The sequence below is a fragment of the Pogoniulus pusillus genome, chromosome 24 (assembly GCF_015220805.1).
Source record: "Pogoniulus pusillus isolate bPogPus1 chromosome 24, bPogPus1.pri, whole genome shotgun sequence".
Lineage (NCBI taxonomy): Eukaryota > Metazoa > Chordata > Aves > Piciformes > Lybiidae > Pogoniulus > Pogoniulus pusillus.
This window is the reverse complement of record NC_087287.1, coordinates 7297825-7325154: the sequence shown is the minus strand read 5'-3', so window position 1 is coordinate 7325154 and position 27330 is coordinate 7297825. Positions and strand designations below refer to the sequence as shown.

Here is a 27330-nt window from a genome sequence, read left to right as displayed (position 1 = left end):
CTACCAATCACCAATGACGGAAGTATTTTTCCTTTGCTTGCAATCAGGAAGTTACTGATTGATGGTGCCCGAGTTTCTTCTCTCTTTTCCAAACTCATAGTTCCATTAACAAAATCAAGTTTCTTCTTGTTTCTTCTCTTTTCCAAACTCAGTTCCATTAACAAAATCAAGTTTGGAAACTGAAGCAACTTAGGATAGTTTAAAATGTATGTATACTGAAAGAAAAAATAATCTCATAACTGAAATGAAAATAAAACTCTGAAACTAAGCTATAATCTGTAAAAAACCCAAACTCACCACAACAAATAGTCTCTAGAGAATAAACAAATTCAATCTAAACATTTTAAACAACTGCCATAAGAAATGTTTGTTACTGGTACCATCACTGATTTCTTTGGCTTTGGACTGGGTGACATCAGATGATAATTCCTGGTGTGTTTTCGAATGTATATCTTCCACGTGGAGGAGTCAGGGTTTTCTGCTGCATAGCACCTCCATGCAGTCTAGAACAAATGTTTTAAGCAACAGAACAGTGAATGCAATGGGAATCACCAGGAAGCATGTTGGTCATTCATTATTTAAGAATATGCCTGAAATTCCTCTCTGGGAACAAACTCAACATGGGTTAAAATCTTTATTTAGTAAACAGAGACCACATGGTTTGAACTGGGCAAGTCAGGAGGGACAGACACACACTTCAAGGCAGAATGACAGAGGAAAACTGAGAGTAGCTGGTAAGGAAAGGAGCAGACAACCATCAAAGAATTCCCACTATGGTTAATAGGAAACTGGAAGAAACAACTTGCCTCTAGAAGAAAACATGAGGGAATACAGAAAATACTTATTTCAGCTGTTGTCGTGAGTTGTGTTTCCTCCATAGACCTTAAGAATAATCTTTTTGTAAGTTATTTGTAGAGCATTTATTAATTTTGGCCTTTAGAAGTCCAAGTCTATTAGTAAATCATAACCACCACTATTAAGAACAGGTAGTCAGCAATGTGTCTTTTCTCCACTCCTTAACATTTCAGATGGGGCCAAGTACAACATTCCAGACATGCAGGCTCAGGCTTCCCAATAATTTGTGGTTGATTTCCCAAAAGAATCAAGCAGGAGCACTAAAAAAAAATCCATTCTTCACAAACCCACACCTTCTTCTGACCACGCAGTCCAAAGGAAACACACCGAGTTCGAAGGCTTTCAGCTAATCTCTGGCCATAACCAGAACCCTAAATTCAAATCTTTTTCACATTAACTCTGGGACTGTTCAGTTCCAAGCATAAAGTTCACAGTTAGCTACTGTTACCATAAAAAGCCTGACCTGGAAATCCACATTCACTCGTGAAGCAAGAGAAGTAAGTCGTAGGAGAACACACAACTGATGCAGCTTAGGTGTGCAGCTACAGTTACTTCCATCTGACCCCTGTGATTCCAAAGCTATGTGTAAACACTGAGGAAGGGAGGAAATGCTGGGAAAACCTAGAATGCAACAGTATCAGTCCTTCCCCAGGGCAAAACACTGGCCCCACTGGAGTAAAGGATAAAATCTCACTGACCTTACTGACACCAAACTGCATTTTTAAACAGAGGGGATGAAAAAAAATCTTTTTGCCTGTGTGTTATCCTATATAAAAGCCTGATTTTGCAGAACCCCTGTGGATCTCAGCATCCCAGTTCGGGGCCATAAGCTTACCTGGTACTGGTGGACAGGCTCACAGATGTCAGGGGTTGGAAGGGACCCAAGGAGATCATCGAGACCAACCTCCCTGCCAGAGCAGGGCCATGCAATCTAGCCCAGGGCACACAGGAACACATCCAGACAGGCCTAGAAAATCTCCAGAGAAGGACACTCCACAACCTTTCTGGGGAGGCTATGCCAGTGTTCTGGGACCCTTACAGTAAAAAAAGTTCCCTCTTGTGTTGAGCTGGAACCTCCTGTGCTGCAGCTTCCATCCATTGCTCCTGGTCCTCTGACAGGGAGCAGTGAGCAGAGCCTGCCCCCCCCCTCCTGACCCCCAGCCCTCAGATAGTTATAAACATTGATCAAATCCCCTCTAAGACTTTTTTCTCCAGACTGAACAGCCCCAGGCCCCTCAGCCTCTCCTCACCAGGCAGTGCTCCAGTCCCCTCATCATCCTCGCAGGCCTCTGCTGGGCCCTCTCCAGCAGCTCCCATGACAGAAATGACTCTTATGACCCCTTTCTAGGAGTAAGACCAAGGACACTGCCCACTGACTGGAAGTTTAAAGAGCAATCCTCTTGAGAAGAGCATATCTACTCAAGGCAATCAGGCAGAATAGGTACAAACCCCAGCAGGCCCAAGCTGGGCTTCTAGAACCCTCCGCTCCTTCCGCCCCCAGCCAGCCCGAGGGTAGGCCGGAGCCGCCCCCACACACCCTGCCCCAGCCAGCTGGGGCCTGCAAGGCCTCAGTGACTCAGTCCCTGCCAGCCACCTCCCCCAGGGCTGTGAGACAGAGCTTGTGCGGCTCTGAGAGAGAAGCAAGGGAAAGAAAGGCAGGGAAAAGAAGGGAGGAGAGAGCAAGGCAGGCTGTGATACTGGGGTCACAGAATGTTAGGGGTTGGAAGGGACCCAAAGAGATCCAGTCCAAGGCCCCTGCCAGAGCAGGGCCACACAATCTAGCACAGGTCACAGAGGAACACATCCAGACAGGCCTGCAAAGGCTCCACAGAAGGAGACTCCACAAGCTCTCTGGGCAGCCTGTTCCAGTACTCTGGGACCCTTACAGGAAAGAAGTTCCCCCTTGTGTTGAGCTGGAACCTCCTGTGCTGCAGCTGCCATCCATTGCTCCTTGTGCTATCCCAGGGAGCAGTGAGCAGAGCCTGTCCCCTCCCTCCTCACCCCCAGCCCTCAGATAGTTATAAACATTGATCAAATCCCCTCTCAGTCTTCTTTTCTCCAGGCTAAGCAGCCCCAGGTCCCTCAGCCTCTCCTCATAAGCCATGCCCTCCTGTCCCCTAATTGTCCTCGTAGCCTTCTGCTGGACCCTCTCCAGCAGATCCCTGTCCCCTCTCCAGCAGATCCCTGTCCCCTCTCCAGCAGATCCCTGTCCCTCTTAAACTGGGGAGCCCAAAACTGAACACAGTATTCAGGATGAGGTCTCAGCAGGGCATAGAACAGCAATACTACAATATCCTGGGATGAGCAGGTCCACCCCCCTGGGATGGGCCTCTGTCTCTATGGTTTTGCTTAAGGGGGCCCTAGGACCCCTCAAACTACCACACCCAGCCACCTATCCCTGGAGCTGAAAAGCTCAGGGAAGATTTTCCTATTTAACATTGAGACAAAATCCTAAAGCTCTCCAAGGAATAGTAAGTGTATCTGACATTTGTCATTACAGGCAGCAATTTGTACTTTTGAAAGTACAACTGCACAAGAAGTTTAGTTTGAAGAAGAGAAGGCTGAGAGGAGACCTCAAGGCTGTCTACAGCTACCTGAAAGGACTTTGTGGAGATGTTGGTGCTGGTCTCTTCTTACAGATGATAGTGACAGAACAAGAGGAAATGGCCTCAAGCTGTGACTGGGTAGGTTTAGACTGGATATGAGGAAAAAAATTTTCCCAGCAAGAGTGGTCAGGCAATGGAATGGGCTGCTCAGGAAGGTGGTGGAGTTATCAGCCCTGGATGAGTTTAAAGGTCATTTGGACAAGGGTCAGCAGGTGGAATTTGAGGCATAGGAAGAAACTTCATTTAAACATATGAATTTTTTCCCTGTGAGGGTGTCAGAACACTGAAACAAGCTGCCCAGAGGGGCTGTGGAGTCTCCCTCATTGGAGATACTCAAAACCCACTTGGACACATTCCTGTGTGATCTGGTATAGACAATCTTGCTCTGACAAGAGGGTTGGACTGGATGAGCTTTTGAGGTCCCTTCCAGTCCCTGACATTCTGTGTGATTCTGGATGTGGTGCTTGGGGATATGTCTTAGGGTGCACCTCGTAGAGCAGGGTTAATGGTTGGACTTGGTGACCCTAAGGGTCTTTTTCAACCTGAAGGTATCTGCGATTCCGTGAAGCCTCCTCTCTGTTTTTCACTACTGCAAGCATAATATTTCACAACATTCTCCCCAGGCAAGATGTTCCATGACCACAGGACAGCCTTCAGCTTTGGTTTTAACAATTGGTTTAAGTTTAATGCTTGGCTTTAATTGAATTAAACAAGCTGCATAGAATTGAGAGTGAACTTTTCTGCTCATTAGTTTACATTAAAAGCAGGATTTCCCAAAACATTTAAGACTTGCATCTGTAATTCCCACACAATTTTTAATGGAAATGGGGCATGGGAATACTGCCAAGAATGTTGGGAAAAAATTATCTCTAAAGGGAATGAAATGATAGTGTGCAACCTGCAGGAACTCAGTACCTGTATGAGAGAGGCAGCAGCTGGAATCTGACGGTTGAAATGCTTCTGTCTTTGTTTCTGTTGTACCTTTAGGGCAAAGCCTGAACCAAGGATTCCCTGTGGGAAGAAAAAAAACACCAATCTTTTTTTTTCTTAAGGAGAAAAAAAAACAACACACAGAAGAAGCTTGCCAAATTATGTTGTATTAATAAACTTCCATTCAGCATCATAAAACCCAACTAATTATTTAGAGGAAATGACTTAATACTGTTAAGTTTTAAGACTCACAGCCTGTGAATGCTACCATGCCCTGATTCAAAGCCTATTTAAGTCATCTGAATCCAAACACTAAAGAGAGAGCAGAAATAATATTTCATACCCTCTAAAAGCCTCATAAATGTGCAGGAGGATGACAGAAGAGGGAGAAATATTAACCTGATGTGCTTAAACTTTGTTTTTTATGAGAAGTAAAGCTCTGGCATGGCAAGATTGAGGTCACAAGAAAGACTTTTGAACTGTAGTATGGTAATTTCTATTCTTACACATCCACCCATGCTGGGAGGGGAGGACAAAGAGGAAAAGGAATATTACAAAATAGTCAGCACTCCAGTGAGTTCAACACAAGGCCATCTCAGGACAAGGGACATGGGCTGATGGCACTGGATGGTGTACAACCCAGAACGGCCTCTAAATGTGGCATAACTATTAAGTGTAGAGCGAGTCATTTACCTAGCCATTTGCATAGCTATAGACATAACAAACAGAGGCTTCAGTAACACAGATAACAAAGAGATCTTCTCTAAGTCAGCTTACATGACTACACCTACTCACCAGGAACATAAATCATTTCCTACAGATGGCAGTCAAGGTGGTAGAGCTGCCAGTGGTCTTGGCTCAACCTCTAAGAACTACATTAACCTCTAAGTGTTTTGAAAGGAACAGGAAAGGCCCTTCCTATTATGTTCTGTTAGTAGAGATCAAAGAGTTAATGATGCTCAAACATCACTTAGTTGGGAAATGAAGGATGGCTCCTGGATCCAGAACCCACAGTAGTTGTGTTTAGCCACAACAATTACATCTGACTATGATCTCAGCCAGCAACTTGCATTGAAAACAGCAGCAAGGCAGCGTGCAATGGTTACTGCCTATCAGCTATATGCTGCCAGAGCTTCAAACCCAAAATTACCCCCTTGGGCCAACTCACAAGAGCAATTTAATTCAGTAATGAAATCCCACTGATAAAGGAGTGTTTGCTGTTGTTTTCCTTCTACAAACGATTAGGGAAATGTGACAGGTTTACATAAAAGCATTGCTGTGAAGGTAGGGCTGCTCCACAATTCTTTCTAACACATCTTTGCTGGCATTCAACTCTGAAGAAAGGAAAAAAAAAGCCCAACCCTCTTCAGTCAAAACAGTAGCTTTTGGCATTCTTCTTACCTATCATTGAATTTACCAGATCTCTCACCTAAACCAGGAATAAATGTGAAAGATATCAGAATCAGAAGGGGGAAGAATACTGTTTTGAAGGCAATTTGCTGCTGGAGAGCCTAAAAATCTACAGTTAGCCACCCTCATATGCAGAAGGTTGTCTATCTTTAAAGTAGGTGACATTTTAAAAAGCCACTGGAGTTTCAGTAGTTACTTTTTCATCTTTTGAAGGCTTTTTGGGATGGCAGTAGCCTAAAAAGTAATTATTTTTTTCATCCATCCTGTGCTTATCCCCACCACTTTCCTGCCACAACTGTGCTCACATCTGCTGACACAACTGTTCCTGTCACTGAACTGAAAAAGCTGCTGGGAAAAAACAAAACCAGAGAACACATTTTAACAGCACATTTCAGGTTGCACAAACATCTTCACGGCACAGTTCAGGAGTATTGCTAAATCTGTGAAAAAAAATACCCTTCACTACCCTTGGCACTGAACACTTGGAGGTTTCAGGCCAGGTTTTGCTGATTTTGAATTTAGGTCTCTTCCAACCTGGTTAATTCTATGATTCTACTCAAGTGCCTTGTTTCTTGTCAGAAAGTACTTGGGAACCTGCTTGCTGTGCAAGCAAAGTGCCACAAAAGGGACCTTTAAAAAATCTCAGCTCTAGGTTACTGCTGAAAACAGGACTTTGGCCACGGACAGATGGTGATTTGGCAAAGAGCTGAATCAGTGTTCCTTGGCTGCTTATAGCTGGGTTTTGGCCAGTGACACTTTTAGGGCAGCTTTGCTAGAAGGAGGATGTGTACAAGAACATTACAGCTCACCCTGGAACGAATCAATCGAGTAAACTATGAGTGAATGCTTTAAAAAGCCAAAACATCACTAAGCCACTGAATCCAGAAGTAATCAGCATGAGAAATAATTTCCTTTACACTTATGAGATGGGCAACCTGATCTAGCTGAGGATGCCTCTGCTTACTGCAGAGAGGGTTGGACTAGATGACCCTTAGAAGTCCTTTCCAACCCATCTCAAAACCATCTCAAATCTAGCGTTGCATATAACAAATACTTAGCAGACTTAGCAGTTAGTTTTAGTTCCTTATAGAAGTAGCTGTGCAAGCTATATGTATTTTAATGATGACAGAGAAGCTGTATTTTAAGTACAATATAAAGGTTTAATGGAAAGCCCTCCTAACAGGTGAAATGAAAGGTTCAAGAATCAATAACAGAAGTTTGCTCTGACAACTAACCAAGTTGCCAGCAAAAGCAGAAGACAACCTACCGCAGGCAGGGCGAAGAATGAAATTGCAAACACTGAAAAACAAGATGCAATGGTCTTCCCTATCCAGGTCTGAGGCACTTTATCCCCATAGCCAATAGTTGTGACAGTCACCTATAAAAAGAAAGACATAGAGCATTACAGCAGGTAGTAATATGGCAGCTTGGACGTGTTCTTTCTGCCTTTATTTACATTGGAGAAGCATTAGTATCATTGTTAACTCTCCCAGTGACAATCTGTGACATTAATGAAGGTATCTTTCCTCTGCAGGTTTGCTTCCCCATCTATAATAGATGGAAAGAAGTATGGGAAATGGAATTGCAATCAAATACATGCTTAAAATCTTGTAAAGTATAACCATTAATTTAAACCTGAGGCAACTTTACAGCCAGTTACTGAGATGTGGGTTGCCTTTTCCTTAGGGGAAGGCTGCCAACAGTTCTGAACTGCTGATTTTCTTTATGGGCAGGAGATGTTTGCTGAGAGCATTACAGGGCTGTTGCACAGAAAGAGCAGAAACATACTGTAACCATGGAGTGTGACTGGGGTCAGGCAGGAGGTGCTCTAGAAAACACCACTGGTATAAATAGCAAGACAAGCTCAAAGTTTTCCATGCAGTAAAGCTGCTGCACACACAGTCTGACCAATCACTAATTCATAGAATACATTGAGAGCAAGAGCAGACAATTTGAGGCACACATGCAGGAAACATCTGTTGAGTTTGGGTTTCAAAACACTGAAGATCACCATCACAGTGATGTAGCTTAGCAAGGCTTAATAAGTAATTATTTGCATGAGCTGAAGAAAAGCATGGATTTGTTTGAAGTAGAAGGATACAGCTGGCACCTGGGAGCAATTTAAAAGTCACCTATGTCACAAGCTAGTTCTGAATCTGGAAACCAGAGAGATTTTTATCTATGAGTTTGAAGACGTTTGAGCAGAGCATGGGAAACCACAGGAAGCTCTCACAGAACCTTAGAAGTTGGAAGGGACCTCCAGAGATCAAGTCCAACCTCCCTGCCAAAGCAGGATCACCCACAGTAGTTCACACAGGAATGCATCCAGGTGGGTTTTGAAAGTCACCAGAGAAGACGACTCCACAACCTCTCTTGGTGGCCTGCTCCAGGGCTCTGTCACCCTCACTGTAAAGAAGTTTCTCCTCATGTTGAGGAGAAGCCTTCTGTGTTCCAGTTTGCAGCCATTGCTCACTGGGTGCTTTTGAGCTGACTGAAGTATAACTCACATACATCTAAGAAGTATTTGTGTCCCGTTTCCCACCCCTTCTGCATTGCTCTAGATGAAGAATCAGTGACATAAGAAAAGCATTTTGTGATGAGCTGTCAGTGTGCACTTGCAGCCTAGAGCACCAACCACATCCTGGGCTGCATCACGAGAAGCATGAAGGAGGTGATTCTCCCCCTCTACTCCGCTCTGGTGAGACCCTACCTGGAGTACTGAGTCCAATTCTGGAGCTTACAGGAAAGACATAGACATGCTGGAAGGTGCCCAGAGAAGGGCCACGAGGATGATCAGAGCTCCTCTGCTATGGAGACAGACTGAGAGTTGGAGCTGTTCAGTTTGTAGAAGAGAAAGCTCTGAGGAGACCTTATTGTGGCCTTCCAGTATCTGAAAGGGGCTACCAGAAAGCTGATAAGGGACTTTTTAGGGTGTCAGGCAGTGATAGGACTGGGAGGAATAGAGCAAAACTAGAAGTGAGTAGATTCAGATTGCATATTAGGAAGAAGTTCTTCACCATGAGGGTGGTGAGACACTGGAACAGGTTGCCCAAGTTGGTGGTGGAAGCCTCATCTCTGGTAGTTTTTAAAGCCAGGCTGGATGTGACTCTGGGGAACCTGTTCTACTGTGAGGTGTACCTGCCCATGGCAGGGGGCTGGAACCAGATGAGGTCCCTTTCAGCCCAAATTGTTCTGTGATTTGAAAGCATATTCTACAAATGCATTGTATCCCAAAATTACATTTCCTTCCTTTCTCCAGGATATGGGCTATTGAAATCTTACATACCAAGTTCCTCCCCTAAATGAATTTTTACAGTCAGATTACAACCCCCTAAAGAGTACAATATGAATTTTATAGAATCATAGAATCAACCAGGTTGGAAGAGACCTCCAAGATCATCCAGGCCAACCTAGCACCCAGCCCTAACCAATCAACCAGACCATGGCACTAAGTGCCTCATCCAGGTTTTGCTTGAAGACCCCCAGGGACGGTGACTCCACCACCTCCCTGGGCAGCCCATTCCAATGGGAAATCACTCTCTCTGTGAAGAACTTCTTCCTAATATCCAGCCTATACCTACCCTGGCACAACTTGAGACTGTGTCCCCTTGTTCTATTGCTGGTTGCCTGGGAGAAGAGGCCACCCCCCACCTGGCTACAATGCCCCTTCTTCAGTGGAAATCCTGACACAGCTTCTACTCTAGCATAGTAAATGAATGAAACTAAATTGATACAAGAGTCCACACATTAAATGTTCATTGAAAGGCAGCATGTAAAACTAATTGTTTTAATTAGAAACAAGCTCGTGTTCATCCATTGACTACTTCAGAACTTTGATCTGATGTCCATTGCCACAGGCTTTGGTATTAAGGCTAATCTTGTTCCTATTCAAAATGCATCAGTAATCTGAAGGAGGAAATGCAAAGGAAAAATTCACACAGCAAGCAGAAACAGCAATGCTTGTCAGCACTGAGCAGGGAAGGGGGGTTGTTCAGGGGTATCAGCACAGTAAACTCCTTAGGCACGTAGCAATGCTCTGCGATGGAACCCTTGCTGCCTGCCTTGTAAAAACTGGGGTAGTCAAACAGCTACAAAACACAAGAATACATGATTCAGAGGCAGACATCACAGGACTGAGGAAGAAAACATCAGCTAAAAGATTACAAGACCCAAGCATTAAAGCAAACAAGGGAAAGTAACCTTATAGAAAATACCTTAATGACTTGGCTTCGAAGCTTACTGCACTGCAACCTCAAAACCACTTGCATTAAGTCTTTTTTTCCACACCAATTACCACCCAGGCTTTTCTGACTTGATCAGAAAGTGTAATGAACACAGCAGAAGACTTTTCTATTGCTTGGTATCTTGTTCATCCAACTGCATTCATACAAGAAGCATTATTGAATGTTCTGTCTTTGGCTGGAGCTGGCTTGCTGAACCTTTCTAAAACTTCACACAAGTGACCTCTCTTCTGCTATATCCCATTAGTTCTCCCTCTTTGGAACTTATTCCTGGATGTGGTTTGGCCTATAGCATAGTATTTGGTGCAGTGCCTGAAACCAAATACACACAAACCTCTGCTGGAAGTTATCTCAGGGGTTGGTTTATTCTCTGGTTTGCCTGTCAGTGAGGACTGATGAGTGCTGTCTCCTTGGCTTCCCTAGGGATGTTTCTTCCCTTAATTAGTAGTTAAGCTGATAGACAGGTTTGGGTCTAACCTCTTGACAGAAGGCAGATTTAGACTGGAGACTAGGAAGAAATTCTTTCCAGTGAGGGTGGTGAGATACTGGAACAGGTTGCCCAGGGAAGTCATGGATGCCCCCTCCCTGCAGGTGTTCAAGGCTGGATGAAGCCTTGAGCAGCCCGTTCTAGTGGAAGGTGTCCCTGCTCATGGTGGGGGCATTTGAACTAGATGACCTTTAAGGTCCTTTCTAGCTCAAGCCATTCTATGACTCTGCAACTTGAATATGAAGCAGAATCTTCCCCAGTTGCTGAAATGCACAAGTGCAAGCAGATGAGACACTCATGCTTTTCTCTTATAATGAACTACACAACCTGTGTGAAGCTAGAAAACCTCCTGTTGGTATTTTGAATTCTATTCCAAATTGCAATGTTTCACTTACTCGTGAACTGATCCACACAGCAGAAATCTCAGTTTCTCCTCCAAATCATCCCTCTGCCCATTGCAGTACTCTGAGAAGATTCAAGTTATATCCTTCAGAACAAGTTAAGAGGCTGTGTTCTACAGGACACAAATGTTTTGAAGCATTGGAATGAAAATTATATTCTGGAGAAGGGACTTCCTGGGTACTTCTATTAAAAAAAAAAAACACTTAAAGGGGATGGTTGGATTCTTTTTAAACTTCAAAGGCAGGCTCACACCATCATTCCTGATGCAGCTGAAGCACAAGGCTGAGACACAACCACAGCTGAAGGACGCTGAAACACTTCTAAGACCTTAGGATATGAAAGGAAATGGAATTGCTGCACCAGTTGCAAACACGACGCATCCACACCCTTGTGTTTTCTGACACACCCCCCCCTTAAAATAACCAATACCCAAAAACTTCAGCCAAATATTGAAAAAGAGGTTAAAAAAATAAATTAAAAATCTATAGCAGTCCTCTTGTTGGGATTCTTGACTTGTAAACTCCAAAAAGAACAAAAATGAAGCATTGCCTTCTAAGACTCAAGTCAGTGTACAGTCCTCAACAGCTTCTTTAACTCGCAAGGGGGAAATAAAGGCTCTGAGGAACACAAGATCCCTTTTATGTAACAATCTTTCAACATTTATGTTCAACTGTTTAGAAATTAAATCAGATTTGTTCTAGTTTAAGCAAAAGTTCTGCCCACAAATAGTTTCAAGTGGTATTTCCTGCAACTTTTCAGCAAAGCTTTGCCACAATTTCATTTGCAGTTTACATGCAGCATATACTGATGGCCTTGGCTAAGTGGGAACGTGGTTTTATGCATGCTTTGTTGTGTTTAGTCCTTGGTGAGAGAGCACATATTGATGAATTAAAGGGACAAGATACTAAAGCTGGTCCTTGCAGGCAATTGTTTGATCCAGTTCAAACCCATTCAAGGGAACGGGCACAGTGTGATGTCCACACGTGGCTGTATTCAATACTTGCTTGTGGCAAACAGTGCTCGTGATCAAAGGGACTGTTAGCACAACCCACATAATGGTTTTCCTGAAGGATGTTTGTTCAGATGTGAAGGCTGGAAATTGTGTATCATTCAGTGGATATCAAAAGGAGAGGTCCCCTTAGCCTGCCTCAGGCGTGATTCAACTTAAGGCTTAAGGAGAGGCGGAGGGGGAAAAAATAATCAACAAACCAAACAAAAAACCCAACCAAATCTACAAACAAACCACGAAAACTCCAGAGACAGGAAGCTGATGACATTCCCTGAAGGTGGTCAGCTTCCACAGATTTAGTGAGAACATTTAGCATCTTATTTTATTATCTTTATTATTGTCTAGAATCTACACTAGATAACTAATTCTGTAAAGTCTGGGCATGAAGGACCACAGAAGCAGATGAATTTTGAATACTGGCACTAGGGAGCTTAAAGATGCATCATGTTAATTGTATGTTAGAAAGACATACAGATTACAGAATCATACAGTGGTTTAGGTTGGAAAGCACATTAGAGATCAGCTACTCCAATTTCCCTGCCATGGGCAGGGACAGCTCTCAACTGGACTTGGCTGCTGAAAGCCTTATCCAACCTGGCCTTGAGCACCCCAAGGAGAAGGCAGCCACAACTTCGAGATAGGCAGCCACTAGCAGAATGATTTCTACAACACATGCTGCCTTCAAAACCAGCACACGATAAAGATAAGGTAGCCTTCAGCTTCCTCAAGAAGTCCATGAATGGGAATGGTGAATATCTACAGCCCAGAGTTCACAAGGAAAGGCAAATAAACCCCAGGAGGCCAATTTACATATGGCAGTGGAAAAGCCATGTAGATTTATAAATAACAACAATGCCAACAAAGAACATTTAAAGTCATGTACCCTCTGGCATGTCTATAGTCAGCAAAGCACAGCAGTGTCAAAGTTCCCAGCTCCAGATGCAGTTTAGTTGTGCTAACACAGACCTTACAGAGAGTTTGCTTTAACCTAAGCTACCTATTTCTATTACCTCTGCCCAAAGAACTTGTTCAGCAGTGCAGGTATATGCTGAGGCAACATAAAAAGGGCAAAGCTGGAGCATGAACACCTTATCCAGTGCTTCTCTTTCAGAAGTATTCTTCATAGGAATGAGATCAGCTACTCTGCCAGATCAGGCATGTGTCTATGGTAGTGTTTGAGACAGGAGTTGTGAGTCACACAGAATAACAGAACGGTAGAGGGGTAGAAAGGGACCTTGAAAGATCATCCAGTCCAACTGCCTTGTCTGAGCAGGATCACCCAGGGCAGGTCACACAGGAACGCACCCAGGCAGGTTTTGAATGTCTCCTGAGAAGGACTCCACAACCTCTCTGGGCAGTCTGTTCCAGTGCTCTGACACTCACAGCAAAAGTTTATCCTTACACTCACATGGCACCTCCTCACTTCCAGCTTGCACCCACTGAGCAGAGCCTGTCTCCATCCTCCTGACACTGCCTTTCACATGTTCATAAACAAGAATGAGATCACCTCTCAGTCTTCTCCTCTGCAGGCTAAAGAGCTCCATCCCTCTCAGCCTGTCCTCATAAGACAGATGTTTCACTTCATCACCTTTGTGGCTCTGCACTGGACTCTTTCAAGTAGTTCCCTGAGATACTTCTTGATCTGAGTGGCCCAGAATTGGACACAATATTCCACATGGGGCCTCCTCAGGGCAGAGTAGAGAGAGGAGAACCTCTCTCACTTATTAACCACACTCCTAATACACCCCAGGATGCCACTAGCCCTGGCCACAAGGTAGCATTGCTGGCTTATGGTCATCCTGCTGTCCACCAAGACTCCCTGTTCCTTTTCCCCAGAGCTGCTCTCCTCTTCTGCATGCCCAGTTCAAAACAGGCTTCGACAGGTTTACAGTGGCTAACATCTGAGGTGTTGAAGCAACTGTGAAAATTCTAGCTGAAGTATCAACAGAACTTTCAAGGTCTGTCACTTTTGAGAAGGTTTGTACCCGAGTTTGAGATGTTCATTAGGAAGCATCTTGACACTTCATGCCCTCACAGTTATTGTCCTAACTGCACTGTTGTATTTTTCCCTAGCAGAAATCATGAAGAACATCACTTCATCAAAACATCAGAAGTGGATGGACCTGAATCTATTTCACTTGTGTTCTGCTAGATTCCTGTAGCAGTTAGGAGTACAGTGTGGTGTTCAGAGCAGAACAGGGACACTAATTTCTATCTTTATTATTAAACAAATCACATTATGGGTTCGTTGAACATAGCCTCAAACTTCATGCTGCTGCAACACAATAGAAGCTATAACAAAGAACATTACCATCATTAAAGTTATTGATCAAACACATTTATTGTAATTAGACAGAGAAAATAACTGGCATGCCTATTAGCTGAGGAATAATTCCCTGAAAGGAGAATATTTCAATATCCTGACAGATCATATTGCCTGTATGGAAGCCTGTACTGTAGGCTCAGAAAGCCAATCTGCTCTGTCACACACTCAATTTTTAATGCCCACGCCAATGACAGCCTGTGTTTTTAAGTGCAGCTACATCTGCCACTGTTAATTACCCAGTCAGCTGAGCACTGTACTGGAAAATAAAAACTCACCATTCCATGAAAGCCCTGACAGAGCTACTCGACAGAAAGCCACTTCCTCGTGCTACACAAGAAGTTTTCTGGGTGTAACTGAGGCTGTACTGAACCACAGCAGAAGGCAAGAGGAAAGGATCCTGCAGAAGATCTTAGCAGCAACCTAAACAAAACTTCCTCGGCTTCAAAAAGGGCTGCCCTCCTGTGGTGGGTTAAGGAACTTCCCCCCCAACTACTTAAGTTTATCAGACCAGCTCAGTTGGCCTGGAAGTAAAATAAAGCTGTATTTACAGCAAAGCTAAATTTACAAGCACATATACACAATAAATTTACAAGTATTTACAATTCTATACCACTGAAAAATCAGAGAAATCCAAATTCCCTCTTGGACAAACAAAAGAAGCTCAAAAGGGGCTCAAAGCCACCTTCTCTCTCTCTAAGACAGACAATCAGCAAAGCCTACTTGTTATCTGGTTAGCCAAGGTTAGCAGAGAGATTAGAGCAGAGCAAAGGAGAAGTGAATAGATCCAATGCTTAGGAGTAAAGAAAGAGAAAGAGGGACAAATTGTTTATACTTTGGCTTTTTATCCCTTTTAGCAAACCAATGAATGATAGAAACTTCATCACTATTTTATTTTTACAGCCAATTGTCTCATCTCCCTCATTAGAATATTCCAATTAGCCTCAAACCAGCACACCTTCAGCATCAGAACAACTGCCATAGACTTCCTTCCTACCCTAAAGAGCCAGTGGGACTGTTTGCAGAGAGATTATATAACCATAGACATACAAAAATACAATTCTGTGTTTTATTAGTGAAACAGAAGTGTCAATCTTTTGTTCTTGTACATAAGGCTTAGCAGCAGTCTCATTTTCAATGAATAAAGAAGCAATGCCTTTTGATTTAAAGCAGCAAAGACTCTAGCAGATCAGCACAGTTTGGAAATGCAGGCATGGAATCAGTAGTGATGCCTGTGCAGCGTGAAGATTATAGACTTGACCAGGTTGGAAGAGACCTCCAAGATCATCCAGTCCAACCTAGCACCCAGGCCTGGCCAATCAACAAACCACGGCACTAAGTGCCTCATCCAGGCTTTGCCTGAACACCTCCACGGATGGCGACTCCACCACCTCCCTGGGCAGCCCATTCCAATGGCAAATCACTCAGTGAAGAACTTCTTCCTTATACCCAGCCTAGACCTCCCCTGGCACAACTTGAGAATGTGTCCCCTTCTTTTGTTGCCGGTTGCCTGGCAGAAGAGACCAACCCCACCTGGCTACAGCCTCCCTTCAAGTAGCTGTAGACAGCAATGAGGTCACCCCTGAGCCTCCTCTTCTCCAAGCTACACAACTCCAGCTCCCTCAACCTCTCTTCATAGGGCTTCAAGGCCCATCACCAGCTTGCGCACCAGATCTGCAGCACTTAATGAGGACTGCTACATACAACTAAAGCAGATCAAAACAAGTTCACTGCTTGAATGCTAACAACAAGGAAACATAGATCCAAAAATTACCTCTCTGAACTGTAATAGGAAAAGGAAAGGGAAATGAGTGCAGATGGGAAATCCCAGAGCAGAGCAGCCAGCCTAATATTTGCATATCATGTGAGAAAAGAGAGGAGGAAGTGTAACTAGCAGAAGCAACAACATTAAAATGTTTACTGAAATCTAAACACAGAACAGAGCTGCCAACTACAAAGTATATATAATAAATAAAAACAGAGAGTCAGCTGTCACTAGGAACAGCAAGAAAGCAGAACTTTTTTAGCAGAACTAAAGATAAATCTGCAGCAAAGTGTGGCAGCATCTTAGAGAAATCTCTGAGCTGCACAATGTGTCAACAGAGCACAGACAAATGCCACATAAGGATGCTAGGTGGGTTCTGAAGCAACGCAATCACTTTAATCCAAGTCTTATGCCTGGATTTCTTAAGACTCTCAGATGCTTGTTCTGGAATTGATCTATTCTGAAGAAAGCAGGAATGACTATTCCAGGCTGTATGGCAAACCACAGACTGTTTACAGAAGACAAACAAACAATAACCCCCCAAAAATCTCTGAACATACACACACAACACCCAAAACACTAGCCCTGATCCAGGAAGACTCTTACCAAGTTGAATCCTATCATGAGAAAAGTAGCAAGAAGTAGTAACAACAGGGAAGACAGGACAAAGAAATAAGAATATGTGTTTCCACATATTGCATACATAATTCAATCACTTTGGGATCACAAATGACTACAAGCACCAAATAAAACTACAGCTCACCTATAGTGCTCTCTTAGTTTCATAGAATCACAAACCCAGAAAGTGCATTGAAGCAATGAGGCCATTTCAAAGTGTTGTCTATACTTGCTTGTACTTAACTTTACATTTAGAAGGTGTTAACTATCTGTAGTACACATGAAATTGCTGTACTTACTACTCCCCACCACAGGGCATCTGCATAGCTGCCAAACTCTGTCTCTCCAGAATCATTCACAGCATCTTTTTCAGCCAGGTACACAAAATAAGAGGAAAAAATCAGGCCCAGAAATCCAATGTAGAGCGTAGTTATCAGTTCCTGCAAAGAGAATCAAGAGAAAGGCATTAGGCTATTATTGAGACACTTAAATTAGCTATCACTAATGTCTTTAATTGCAGCCACTAATGAACACTGATGCCGATTGTCGGCTGCGCAAGCTGACAAAGCCAACTGAGCTCAGTGGTGAAAGAATTTTACATCACACCTAATGACTTGGTCCACTGTGCACATTTCAAGCACATAGTCAGAATAATTTCTTCTTGACTTCTTCACCTTTTGGTGACCAAAAAGTAGTTGGGATTTTGTGTTATTTTTCATTTCAGACAGTGTTACATCCAAACCAGCTCTGGAATTCAGATACACAGTTTTACAAACACTAAGGCTACTTTTCAGAAGTCTCATTTTCTCTGGTTAAATCCTAACTCATGAGTCTAAAGTTTTCCACAGTGGAGGTGAATATTGTAGAATCACAGAATCATAGAATGGTTTAGGTTGGAAGGGATCTAAAGGATCATCTAGTTCCAACCCCCTGTCATAGGCAGGGACACCTCCCACTAGAATAGTTTGCTCAAGGCCTCATACAACCTGGTCTTGAACGCTTCCAGGGAGGAAGCAGCCACAACCTCCCTGGGTGACCTGTTCCAGTGTCACACCACCTCCACTGTAAAGAACTTCTTCCTAACATCTAGTTTAAATCTTCCCTCTGACAGCTTAAACCCATTACCCTTCATCCTGGCATTACAAGACCAAGATCTTGTAAACAGTCCCTCCCCAGCCCTCCTGTAGACCCTCTTCAGATTCTAGAAGGCCACCACAAGGTCACCTCAAAGCCTTTGCTTCTCCAGGCTGAAGAGCCCCAACTCTTGTAGCTTGTCCTCACAGAACAAGTGCTCCAGCCCTCTGAGCACCTTCTTAACTTTTTGAGAACTTTTTGTCCCTTGAACAAGGCAGAACCACCTTACTTGGCTGATATAAAAGCCTGCCTGCCTCTGCACTAAATGCTCTTGACATCATCAGCCTGCCTGCCTATGTGCTGCTCTGCACATCACCAGAACACTGATCACCATGCCATTCCCCAGAGTACTCAGACTTACTTGTCTGTGGATGAACACCACTGATCCCAGCAGCCTCCACGTGCCACCCTGACGGTCAACATGCAGCATCCGTAAAATCTGCAGGAATCGGATGCCCCTGGAACATCAATGAAGATATTAAAGATACAAGAGAGGAAATAGAGGGAAAAGGGGGAAGTTTGCCTCTTCCAAAGGTACAGTTAAAGAGCAACACAATCCTTAGCAGCCTGTCTCTTTTCACTCTCTTGATCTTGTTAGTTGCGAAGACAGCGTGAGGAGAAGAACCTTTGTACACATGGCTGCCAGGGATAACTCAAGGGTTCAGGAATTTTGGACATAAACCCTGAATGTTCTAGAAATCATTCATCAAACAATACTTGACCTGCTCGCCAGGAGCATACAGAATCAGCTAGCAGATGATGTGGACTCCTCACCTCTGAGGAATTTCATAGGCAGCATGAAACAGAGAGTTCCAGAAAACCTTCTGGAGCACAAGGTGGACTCAGTCCATTAGAAATTCATCACCACTAGCTCCAAGCACTTTATGAAGGGCCACTCTGAAGATGTCAAAGATGTGAAGCATGAAAGATTTGCTATAAAACTGAGCCAGGAAACTAAAGATTTGGGTAGCACTCACCTTACTCAGCACCATCGTTTTTACTACAGATAATTACCTGATAGCTGATGTTGCAAAGACTTGACCTTTAGAGCCCACACAAAGAACTATCATGGAGGCAACAACTACTATTAAATCTGGAAAACAAAAGGCAGTTAGAAAAGTGGGTTAGCAGCATCTTGCAAGGCTTCTGCAAGACTGTGACTAGAACCAATGCCAATGTAAAAGAAACAATCCGCAGAGTCACCCCAAAACAAGATTTCTGTTTATATGTCAAGATATCTCTACTGCTACAGTTAAAGAAAATGCAGTTGTGTGATATGATAGGAGGGGTTTGCTGGGCTGGGTCCCAGATGACCACACTCTACATGAATTCTGACAGTGACATGAGCTACTGTAAAGCAGCCTCAGCAACACAAAATCCTTATTAGCTGCAACCCATGAAGAATTTCAGCAGCTTCTACCTCTATCTTCTGTGTATCTTATTTCCCTTGTTGTTTTTGATGTGTTTTATTCACTGACAGAGGCTTTGAGGTTTATTTCATATATAACACAGTTGCTTTACTATTACTTCACTTGTCCAGGTCTAAAATTGAGAGAAAAACTTGAATTAGTACAAGTTTAATTTAGTTTAAGTCAATCGCTACCCCAGGACTGTCCTCATCAATCTCTGAGTCTCAGGCCTAGTTAATTTTGGAAAGGAAATCTGTGTTTTGGAGAACTAAATCATTCTTGAACCTATCTGAGGAAGTGGAACTTAATTTTGCTTTCTAAACTGAAATAAATGGGATGGTGTTTCAAAGCCCCTAGTCTTCCAGATCTCAAGAGAAGGTGATTGTAGGCAGAATGCAAAGGTGCAGTCAAAGCCATTTTACAGTTGTAGTCATACCAGTGACACAGATTTTCTTTTATATATATATATATATGCACAGAGAAGCTAAAGTATTTTATCACTGCAAAAATACCCAGGTATAACATTTAAGTTATATTCAGCATAATAATAGCTAATGAAAAACTTTCAGTCAGCAACAACCAGTGTGCAAAAACACTGCCCCAAAACAAGAACTACTGCCCTTCTGGAACAGTCCTCTTCCAGAATCTGGTTTGTTTAATCCATTTATATTATAGGTGTTTTAGTGCAGGTGTCTTCACCTAGTTCTCTCAACACTAACATACAGGCTGATTTTTGGGTTGTTATTATGTTTCTTTCAGTGAAATTGTTAAATGCATGACAAGCATTCTGAAAAACACAACAGTCTGTGGCACGTATGGAACCTGTGGATGTAACTTCCAAGAACACTGCAGTCACTTTAGGAAGCCAACATCAGTGAATACCAAGGGAAATCAGGTGTCTGGCTCCAAATGCATCACTGAAAGCCATTATTTTAATCCAACTGATAAACAAAGTAACTATTGTACATCTGCTGTGCTCCACCATGCAGTGTGTAGCTTGATTGAGAGTGCAAAATAAAGTCATAATAAATTATTCAAATGGGGAAAAAAAGGTATTCACTATCTTTACAAAAATAAGAGTTGTAGCTATTGTATGGCGTCTGGGATCCTGAGGTCACAGGAGACAGCACTATAGCCAAGACTTATTCCTGGCAAAGTTTCAGATCACTTGTGAAAAGAAAACACTTAGCTCTTCTGGAAAAACAAACCAGGCTACATTTGTTCTCAAGTGACAGTGCCATGGATTCCTGAAAGGAAATTCAGATCTACCTTAACGCTCATGGCAAGAGCTCCAGCTCTAACTTGGCTTCGACTGCTGCATAAATTCCACCTCTCAAAGCTCTCAAAGACAAGTTTTACTCGTTGTTTACATCCCCCTCTGCAAGCTGTGCATACTCACCAATGATTGAAATAGGCTTCCTAGCAAAACGAAGCCTTCCCCATATCCCAACGTATTTACTGCGGCATCCTGCTGACCATAAGCGAACCACATACTCCGTTCCAAAGAACACCACTAAGACAATTTCCTAGAGGAAAAAGACAGGGAATAATTCTCAGCTCTGCCTCTTTCCCCTTTTTCTCAGAACATCTTAGAGAAATGCTAAAATATAATGTAAAACATGGAAGGTGAGGAAAACATCAACTATCCCAAAATGATCTAAAGCAACAGAGAAAAATCTGTAAGAACAAAGAGAGAGAAGATTAAGAGCACATTTAAAGGCTTTAATTGCAGGCAGTTTGGCTTGTCTACACCTACTAAAACTGAAAACCATTCTGTGCAATTCACTTGGGCTAACTCAAACAAAAGGTTTCCTGATGGAGCCAAAGAAAACAAGCAGAGGCTGTGGTGAGAAGATGAGCATTTTGCTGGTGCACTTCATTTCGGACCTTAAAAAGTCCCTCACCAGCTTCCTTGTAGTTGCCTTCAGATACTGGAAGGCCACAATAAGGTCTCCTTGGAGCCTCCTCTCCAGGCTGAACAACTCCAGCTCTCTCGGCCTGTCTCCATAGGAGAGGAGCTCCAGCCCTCTGATCATCCTTGTGGCCCTTCTCTGGACATGCCATCATGTGCTCCTGCCACCTACTCAGTGGAGTAGGCTATGAATCAAGTTCTAAAAGACAGCATGTCCAAATCTTCCATGTAATGGGGGCTTCAGAACCAGACTCAGTACTCCAGGTGGGGTCTCACCAGAGTGGAGTAAAGGGGCAGAATCCCCTCCCTGGCCCTGCTGGCCACACTTCTCTTGCTGCAGCCCAGGCTCTGGTTAGCTCTCTGGGCTGCAAGAGCACACTGCTGGCTCATGTCGAGCTTCTCATCCACCAGCACCTCCAAGTCCCTTTCCTCAGGGTTGCTCTCAAGCCTGTCACTGCCCAGCCTATATCAGTGCTTGGGACACGATGTAGCAGGATGAAGGCACAAAGAGCCCAGGGCTTGCCGGGATGAGAGAGTTGGTTTTACGGCAGGCCAGCAGAGCCAGAGGCAGGACCGTGCAGTGCTCTCTGCGGGGGGAATTTGCATGGGGGCTGCCGCAGGCTTCCTGAGGCCCCCTGTGGGTCAGTAGGTAGGAGGCACTGTGGCAGGTATGCAAATGGAGGCTGTCCCAAGGACAATGCACCAGAGGCGCAGCCAAGGCTCACTGCCAGCCTGCGCTTTGCATGACGTGCAGACAAGCGCAGGGAACACTGCTTGGCCCATAGACCCCGGCGGCTGGAGGGAGCGACCAGGCGGCTTACACCCAGGCGCATTTTTCACCCCTGACGGTTTGATAAAGGCTTATTGACCTAAATGAGACCCAAGTCATTCAGGGAACATCGGGGGTGAAAGTGCACAAGCTGTTCTTCATGGTCATACACAAAACCTCCAGGTATCCATTGGCAACTGGCAAATTCCCCCTCCCCTGCCCGTGGCTATGCGACAGACAAAAGTGGCTTTAATATCTTGCGTTGCATAAGTCTCATAAGCAACCTCCCGGGGGTGGGGAGGCTGATGGATTCCTATCAGTTCACACTTGCACCATGGCCAGAAATATGCAGACAGCAGGGGAAAAAAAAAGGTTAGAAAATAATACCTTCCTGAGCTACTAAAACATTGCCTGTATTTCCCTCAACTAACAGCTTCACTTGAAGCTTTACATCAACTCGAAGGATGCCAGCAGTTAATCTCTGCTGGCAGTAATTAGGGCTAATTCCTCTGAATAGGAGTTGCACCTCACTCTTGTAAAATCCAAAAGCAAATCCAAGTTGCACTACAGATTCATTCTTCTACACTTGCTCCTAACTGCCATCTCAAGCCCTGCCTACTAAGTGTGCTGTGTAAAAGTTTATGCTTCTTACCACGGACTAGATGATTTCCAGAGGTCCCTTCCAACACCTGCCAATGAATCAGCTGGACTAAAACAAGGCTTTGAGAAGCTGACATAGTGAAATAAAATGATCAAGTGCTGAGTGGAGAGAAAGGAGTGAAATAAGAAGTGAAGCAATGCTCAGCACAAGGTGGGGGGGAATTAAAATACAAGAGAAATAACTGCCTGCAAAAGACTTGTGGGTGTGGGATTAAAGCTCAGTGCAAGAGTTTTTATGGTTAAAATTACAGACAGACCTGCACTGTGTAAGGAACTGCCCAACCTGATGTAACTTAACAGTGATCTCCTTCCTACAAGATGAAAACAGAGTTACAACGCAGAGATTAAAAACTGACATGGTAAGAAGAATCCTCTGAGATGTGCCACTTGGGTCCATTCTGTGGGGATACAGAAGCCCTCTTGCTTAACAGCTTTTCTTCATTTCAGTTACTGCTTTGTACCTGGTGCCCCCTCAGTTCTGTCTGCCCAGGCACAGCCTTAATGCCCTCATCATGCCTTCTCAGCCACATGATTCCAGCACAGCCATGTGCCAGATTAACTCTGGATGGTAAAGATGATGAAGATGAGATACACATACAGATGACTTTTCTTGAAGCACTCTTGTGCTCTTTGTAACTCTTCAGCTGCCAGAAGCTTCTAAACATGTAAATTCACAGCACTTGTAAGTAGAAGCAGCAGGAAGACAAGACTGGTGTAACAAAACTTAGGCACATCCACTATGGTACTACAATAGATTTCCAGGCAGCCATGTAGCACACACCAGTGAATGATGTATTTCTCATAAGAACCACTAAAGGAGGTTGGAGCCTCACTGGTGCATTGGTGTAGGAGTAGGGTCAGCATGCAGAATCCATTTCAGAAATCTCATGACAGATTTTTTTCAGTGCATCTTCCTCACTTCCACAGTTTCGACCTGGAAACAAGTTCCTCTGAAGCTCATCAGGTACTACATGAACGGCTCTGGAAATTGCTTCAAGTATAATGAAGAGCCACCAAAATGTAAACATTATCCTCAGCACAAGAAAGCTACATCCTAACTTAATCACCTGGCTGAAAAACAGCTCTCTTCACCTGATGGAGGAACTTATGCATGATCCACAGTCCCTTGACAAGCATACCCATGCTATCTGTCATTGCAGCCTGCACCTCCAAGCTCCCAGGGATCAATCACAGTTTCATACTATGCCCATACATGGAACACAGAGAAGAGCTCCAAGAAGAGTTGTGATGAAAGGCTTGTGTATGAGGTTTGACTTACAGCAAAGAACTGGACCTGCCACAAGTAAGGACACTTCAACTATCCCCTTGCCAAACACAGGGATACCATTAGGCAAAAGAAAAATGTCTCTTCTATCAACAGATCAGGGAAAAGCTACTTATGGAAAAGACTGTTGACTGAACTGAAGGAACCAGACTTCTTCAACTCTGTGCCTGGAGAGTCAGATCTATGAACACAAAACACAGAAGTATGTTAGCAAAATGAAAATCTGGCTCATTTTGCTAATAAATGCATCTTGAAAAGCCCTTCCTTTACTACTCCACCCACACTGGATGAGAAGAGCTACAATCCAACGCTGCAAGGCATCCAACATTCACACTGTGAGATAAAGTGCAGTAGCAACTGCAAAAGGAAGGGCAGAATCATTAAACTTAGCTGAAGGAAGTGTTTTTCAGCAATGAGATCAACAGCTTGGGGAAAAGAAACACCCACACCAAAACCCTGACACAGAATGGACCATGACACCATAACACCAGCTATTTAATAGATAAAGGAATTGTCTGAAGGTTGAGAAAGTATCTGCCTAGAGAATATATTGCCCAAGGCTCTGCCTGCAGACCTCAAAGCTGTAACTGATCATGGAGCACTGCAGAAGTTCATGAAGCCATTTGATGTGGGAGGACTAGATGAGATCATCTGAAAAGTGCTATGAACATGAATGCCTTTATTCTGAGTCTAGGCTTTTTTCAAGTGATGCCACAAACATAAGTGAGGTAAAATATATGCTTGAGAAGTAAGAAGGCAAAGCATACCACGAGGTTATTCTGACTGGCTACTGAAGGCCAAAATTCAAAAGGCAACATAGAGCTTGTTCCATCTGCCATAGTGGGGCTGCCCTAAGAGGGAAAGGAGATAACCAGCACAGGAAAACAAGAGGCATTGATGAGGAGGATGAATTTAAGCCTCTTAAGGACACACTTCATGTACTGTAAGCATTTCCTCTTATCTCAAGGTTTTACCTACCCACCTGTGCCCTAGCACCAGCTCTATTCCATTTTCCTCACTGAAGGGATCAAACACCTTATTCCCACAAGTCTTTCAAACCTGGCTTCTTTCAGATTCTAGCTTTGTGGATGATAAATTCCCACGGATTTCTTTAATCAGGGAAATAAGCTCTCCCACAGCTTTATCCAGGGGCTGCATGCTAGCCAGCATTACCTCAGCTATCAGCTTCACACCTCTTTGTAAAGCAAGGCAAAGGAAGGGCTCTGCTACAGAGCTGGTGCCCCAGCAAAGTGGAACAGCGACCTCCTCATAATTTCAGGCAGCAGGAGCAAAGTGAGGACACTGCCAAAAGTTTTGTTCAGAAGTCATGACAAGGAGGTCTCTGAAGGAGCCAGGAGAGGAGACAATAGATCTGCTGTTGCTAATGCAAAGTGATGAATGAGGCACTTGCCGTTGGCCAAGGGCTTTGGAGCTGAGCTGGGCAACAGGGAAACAGTTTTAGCATCTTCAGAAGCAGGGATGCAGCACATCCTCTGTAGCCACAAAAAGGGCAATTAAAAAAGCAGGATCATGTCTCTCGTGTAGAGCGATAGGCTGTGTTTACACTCAGAGAAGGGCAGCATGCAAAAACCAATCCACTGCAGGCTTCACGTTAGTTCAGAGAGAGCTGGAGCCCATTCACAGCGTCCTGTTCACCTGACACATCAAGGCTGGCAAAATGCTTCAGACAGCACTTGTGCACAGCCCGAGCGGGGTATGCAAATCACCAGCAGCGAAGGCAACTGTTTCTTCTAATCTCACCCACTCTGCATAGAGAGGCCCCTCTTTGTTCAGCTGAGAAAGGCAGGATTTTCCCCTGAAAGCTCTACTGTGCTTTCTAAGAGACACAGAACAGCAAAATCAGATGGCCTGGGCAAACAGACAAAGACACCCAGCTCAATAAAGTAAAAACCTCAACCTGATGGAGTAACAGATCAAAAATAAAAAGATAAATGGTTTCTCACATCTATATAAACACTGAGCAACAGCAAGTGCCAAAAGCACTATTTAGGGCTGAGGATTTTTTTCTCCCTGTACTCAATCTCCTCACTTCCAAAGATCTTGCGGCACATTGCCTTATCTCAAGTGAAAACCAACCATGGGCAGGGGGTCTTAAAATGTTTATGGCCAGAACTCTTGATGTTCCTCCCTTTCCACAAGGATCATTTGCTTGAATTCTTTACCCAGCATATTTGGCACCAAAAAAAAAATCAAAGAGGCAACAGAAAACAAAACCCAGGGTGCTGGGATCACTTTGCTACCTCCAGAGGCCCTAAGAAATTACTGCACATCATTAAAGCCACCTGATTAATTTCTCTAATTGAGATGAAAGAACATTTACTAAGTGCTCCTGTTCAAAACCAACCAAACATACATACAAAAAACGGACACTTACTAGGAGGCAGAGTTAGAGCAACCCATTGCACCAAAGCTTTGCTGTTCTTCCCTTAATCTGTGCTGGGAGCGCAGAACAACAGCACCGGGACCAATAAAGGATACTGCAGGCCCCCAATTTTAGGTTGAGATTTTCCAAAGGCTCCGAGCAACTAAATCCTATTGAATTTCAATAGGACTCAGGCACCTAACTCCCTTAGGTGCATTTTAAAAGCCTTTAACTGATTTCCTAAGCTGTCTTCTCACTAGAGGTTTCAGCCCAACCCAAAGGCAGGCGGCTGCAATCTTTCCACCCACTACAAAAGCTCTCGGGTGTCAGTGGTGTGACTTTGCACGTGAAGGAGCAGTCCCTGAGCACAGCTCTGTTAGAACAGCTCTCCACGCCATCACCCCTGCTCAAGGCTCTTCATAACACAGACATCTTGAGCTTGTGAATTCAGCTGCTGCTGATATCCACCAGGAATTTACAGAAGGAAATTAAGCTGGGCTTGCACGGTCGGTTTAGGATATTCGTTTCAGTGTGGAGTTCTCCCCCATCCCAAAGTATGCTCAAGAAGTAGACTTCAAACCCAAAAGTATTTGGCAAGAGAAAAGAAGTGTCAACGTGCTAACACTGGCACCAGAATTATTAGAAACCCCCACTCCTGTTTATTTTGTGCATCTCTTATTCAGGACTTCAGAAAAGCCTCAAGAAATCCATACAGGTGATAAATGCTCTGACTTCTTCCTAGGGCAGCATATCCATACAGGGCCTTCTCCTTCGAGGTGATAAATGCTCTGGCTTCTTCCTAGGGCAGCATATGCTTAATTCTCTACCTCACTGAATTCAGGAGACCTATTCACCTCCTTAAGATGAAGCACACATGCACGCTGCTCAGAGACGCAAGCTCATTCATTAGTACTTAAAACATGCTAATATGAGTAGAAAGGAACTGCTACAGACTATTAAAAGGACCACTCTAAGCCAAGGAGTTTGGACTTTCATGTTACACAGCACTTTTTATATTAACACTGTTTACACAGTGGCTGCTTGCTCTGATCTGACCATTTTTATCCTGTCAAGTATCTCGTTGCATGCTTTTTATTAATCTCCCTCACTCCTTCTTATAAAAGCTACTTCA

At 43.8% G+C, this 27330-nt stretch overlaps 1 protein-coding gene across 24 annotated transcripts in view; it reads right to left on the bottom strand.

Moving 5' to 3' along the window:
* Positions 1 to 27330, bottom strand: part of KCNQ1 (potassium voltage-gated channel subfamily Q member 1) — a 434341-nt gene that overhangs the window by 265158 nt on the left and 141853 nt on the right. For all 24 annotated transcript variants that reach the window (XM_064163209.1, XM_064163210.1, XM_064163207.1 and 21 more), the window contains exons 3-9: positions 20589 to 20715; positions 18795 to 18873; positions 18142 to 18238; positions 16946 to 17086; positions 7069 to 7179; positions 4377 to 4472; positions 381 to 503 (exon numbers count right to left, since the gene is read on the bottom strand). In XM_064163209.1, the coding sequence (XP_064019279.1) occupies positions 381 to 503; positions 4377 to 4472; positions 7069 to 7179; positions 16946 to 17086; positions 18142 to 18238; positions 18795 to 18873; positions 20589 to 20715 (774 nt within the window). The remainder of the gene's footprint in view (positions 1 to 380; positions 504 to 4376; positions 4473 to 7068; positions 7180 to 16945; positions 17087 to 18141; positions 18239 to 18794; positions 18874 to 20588; positions 20716 to 27330) is intronic.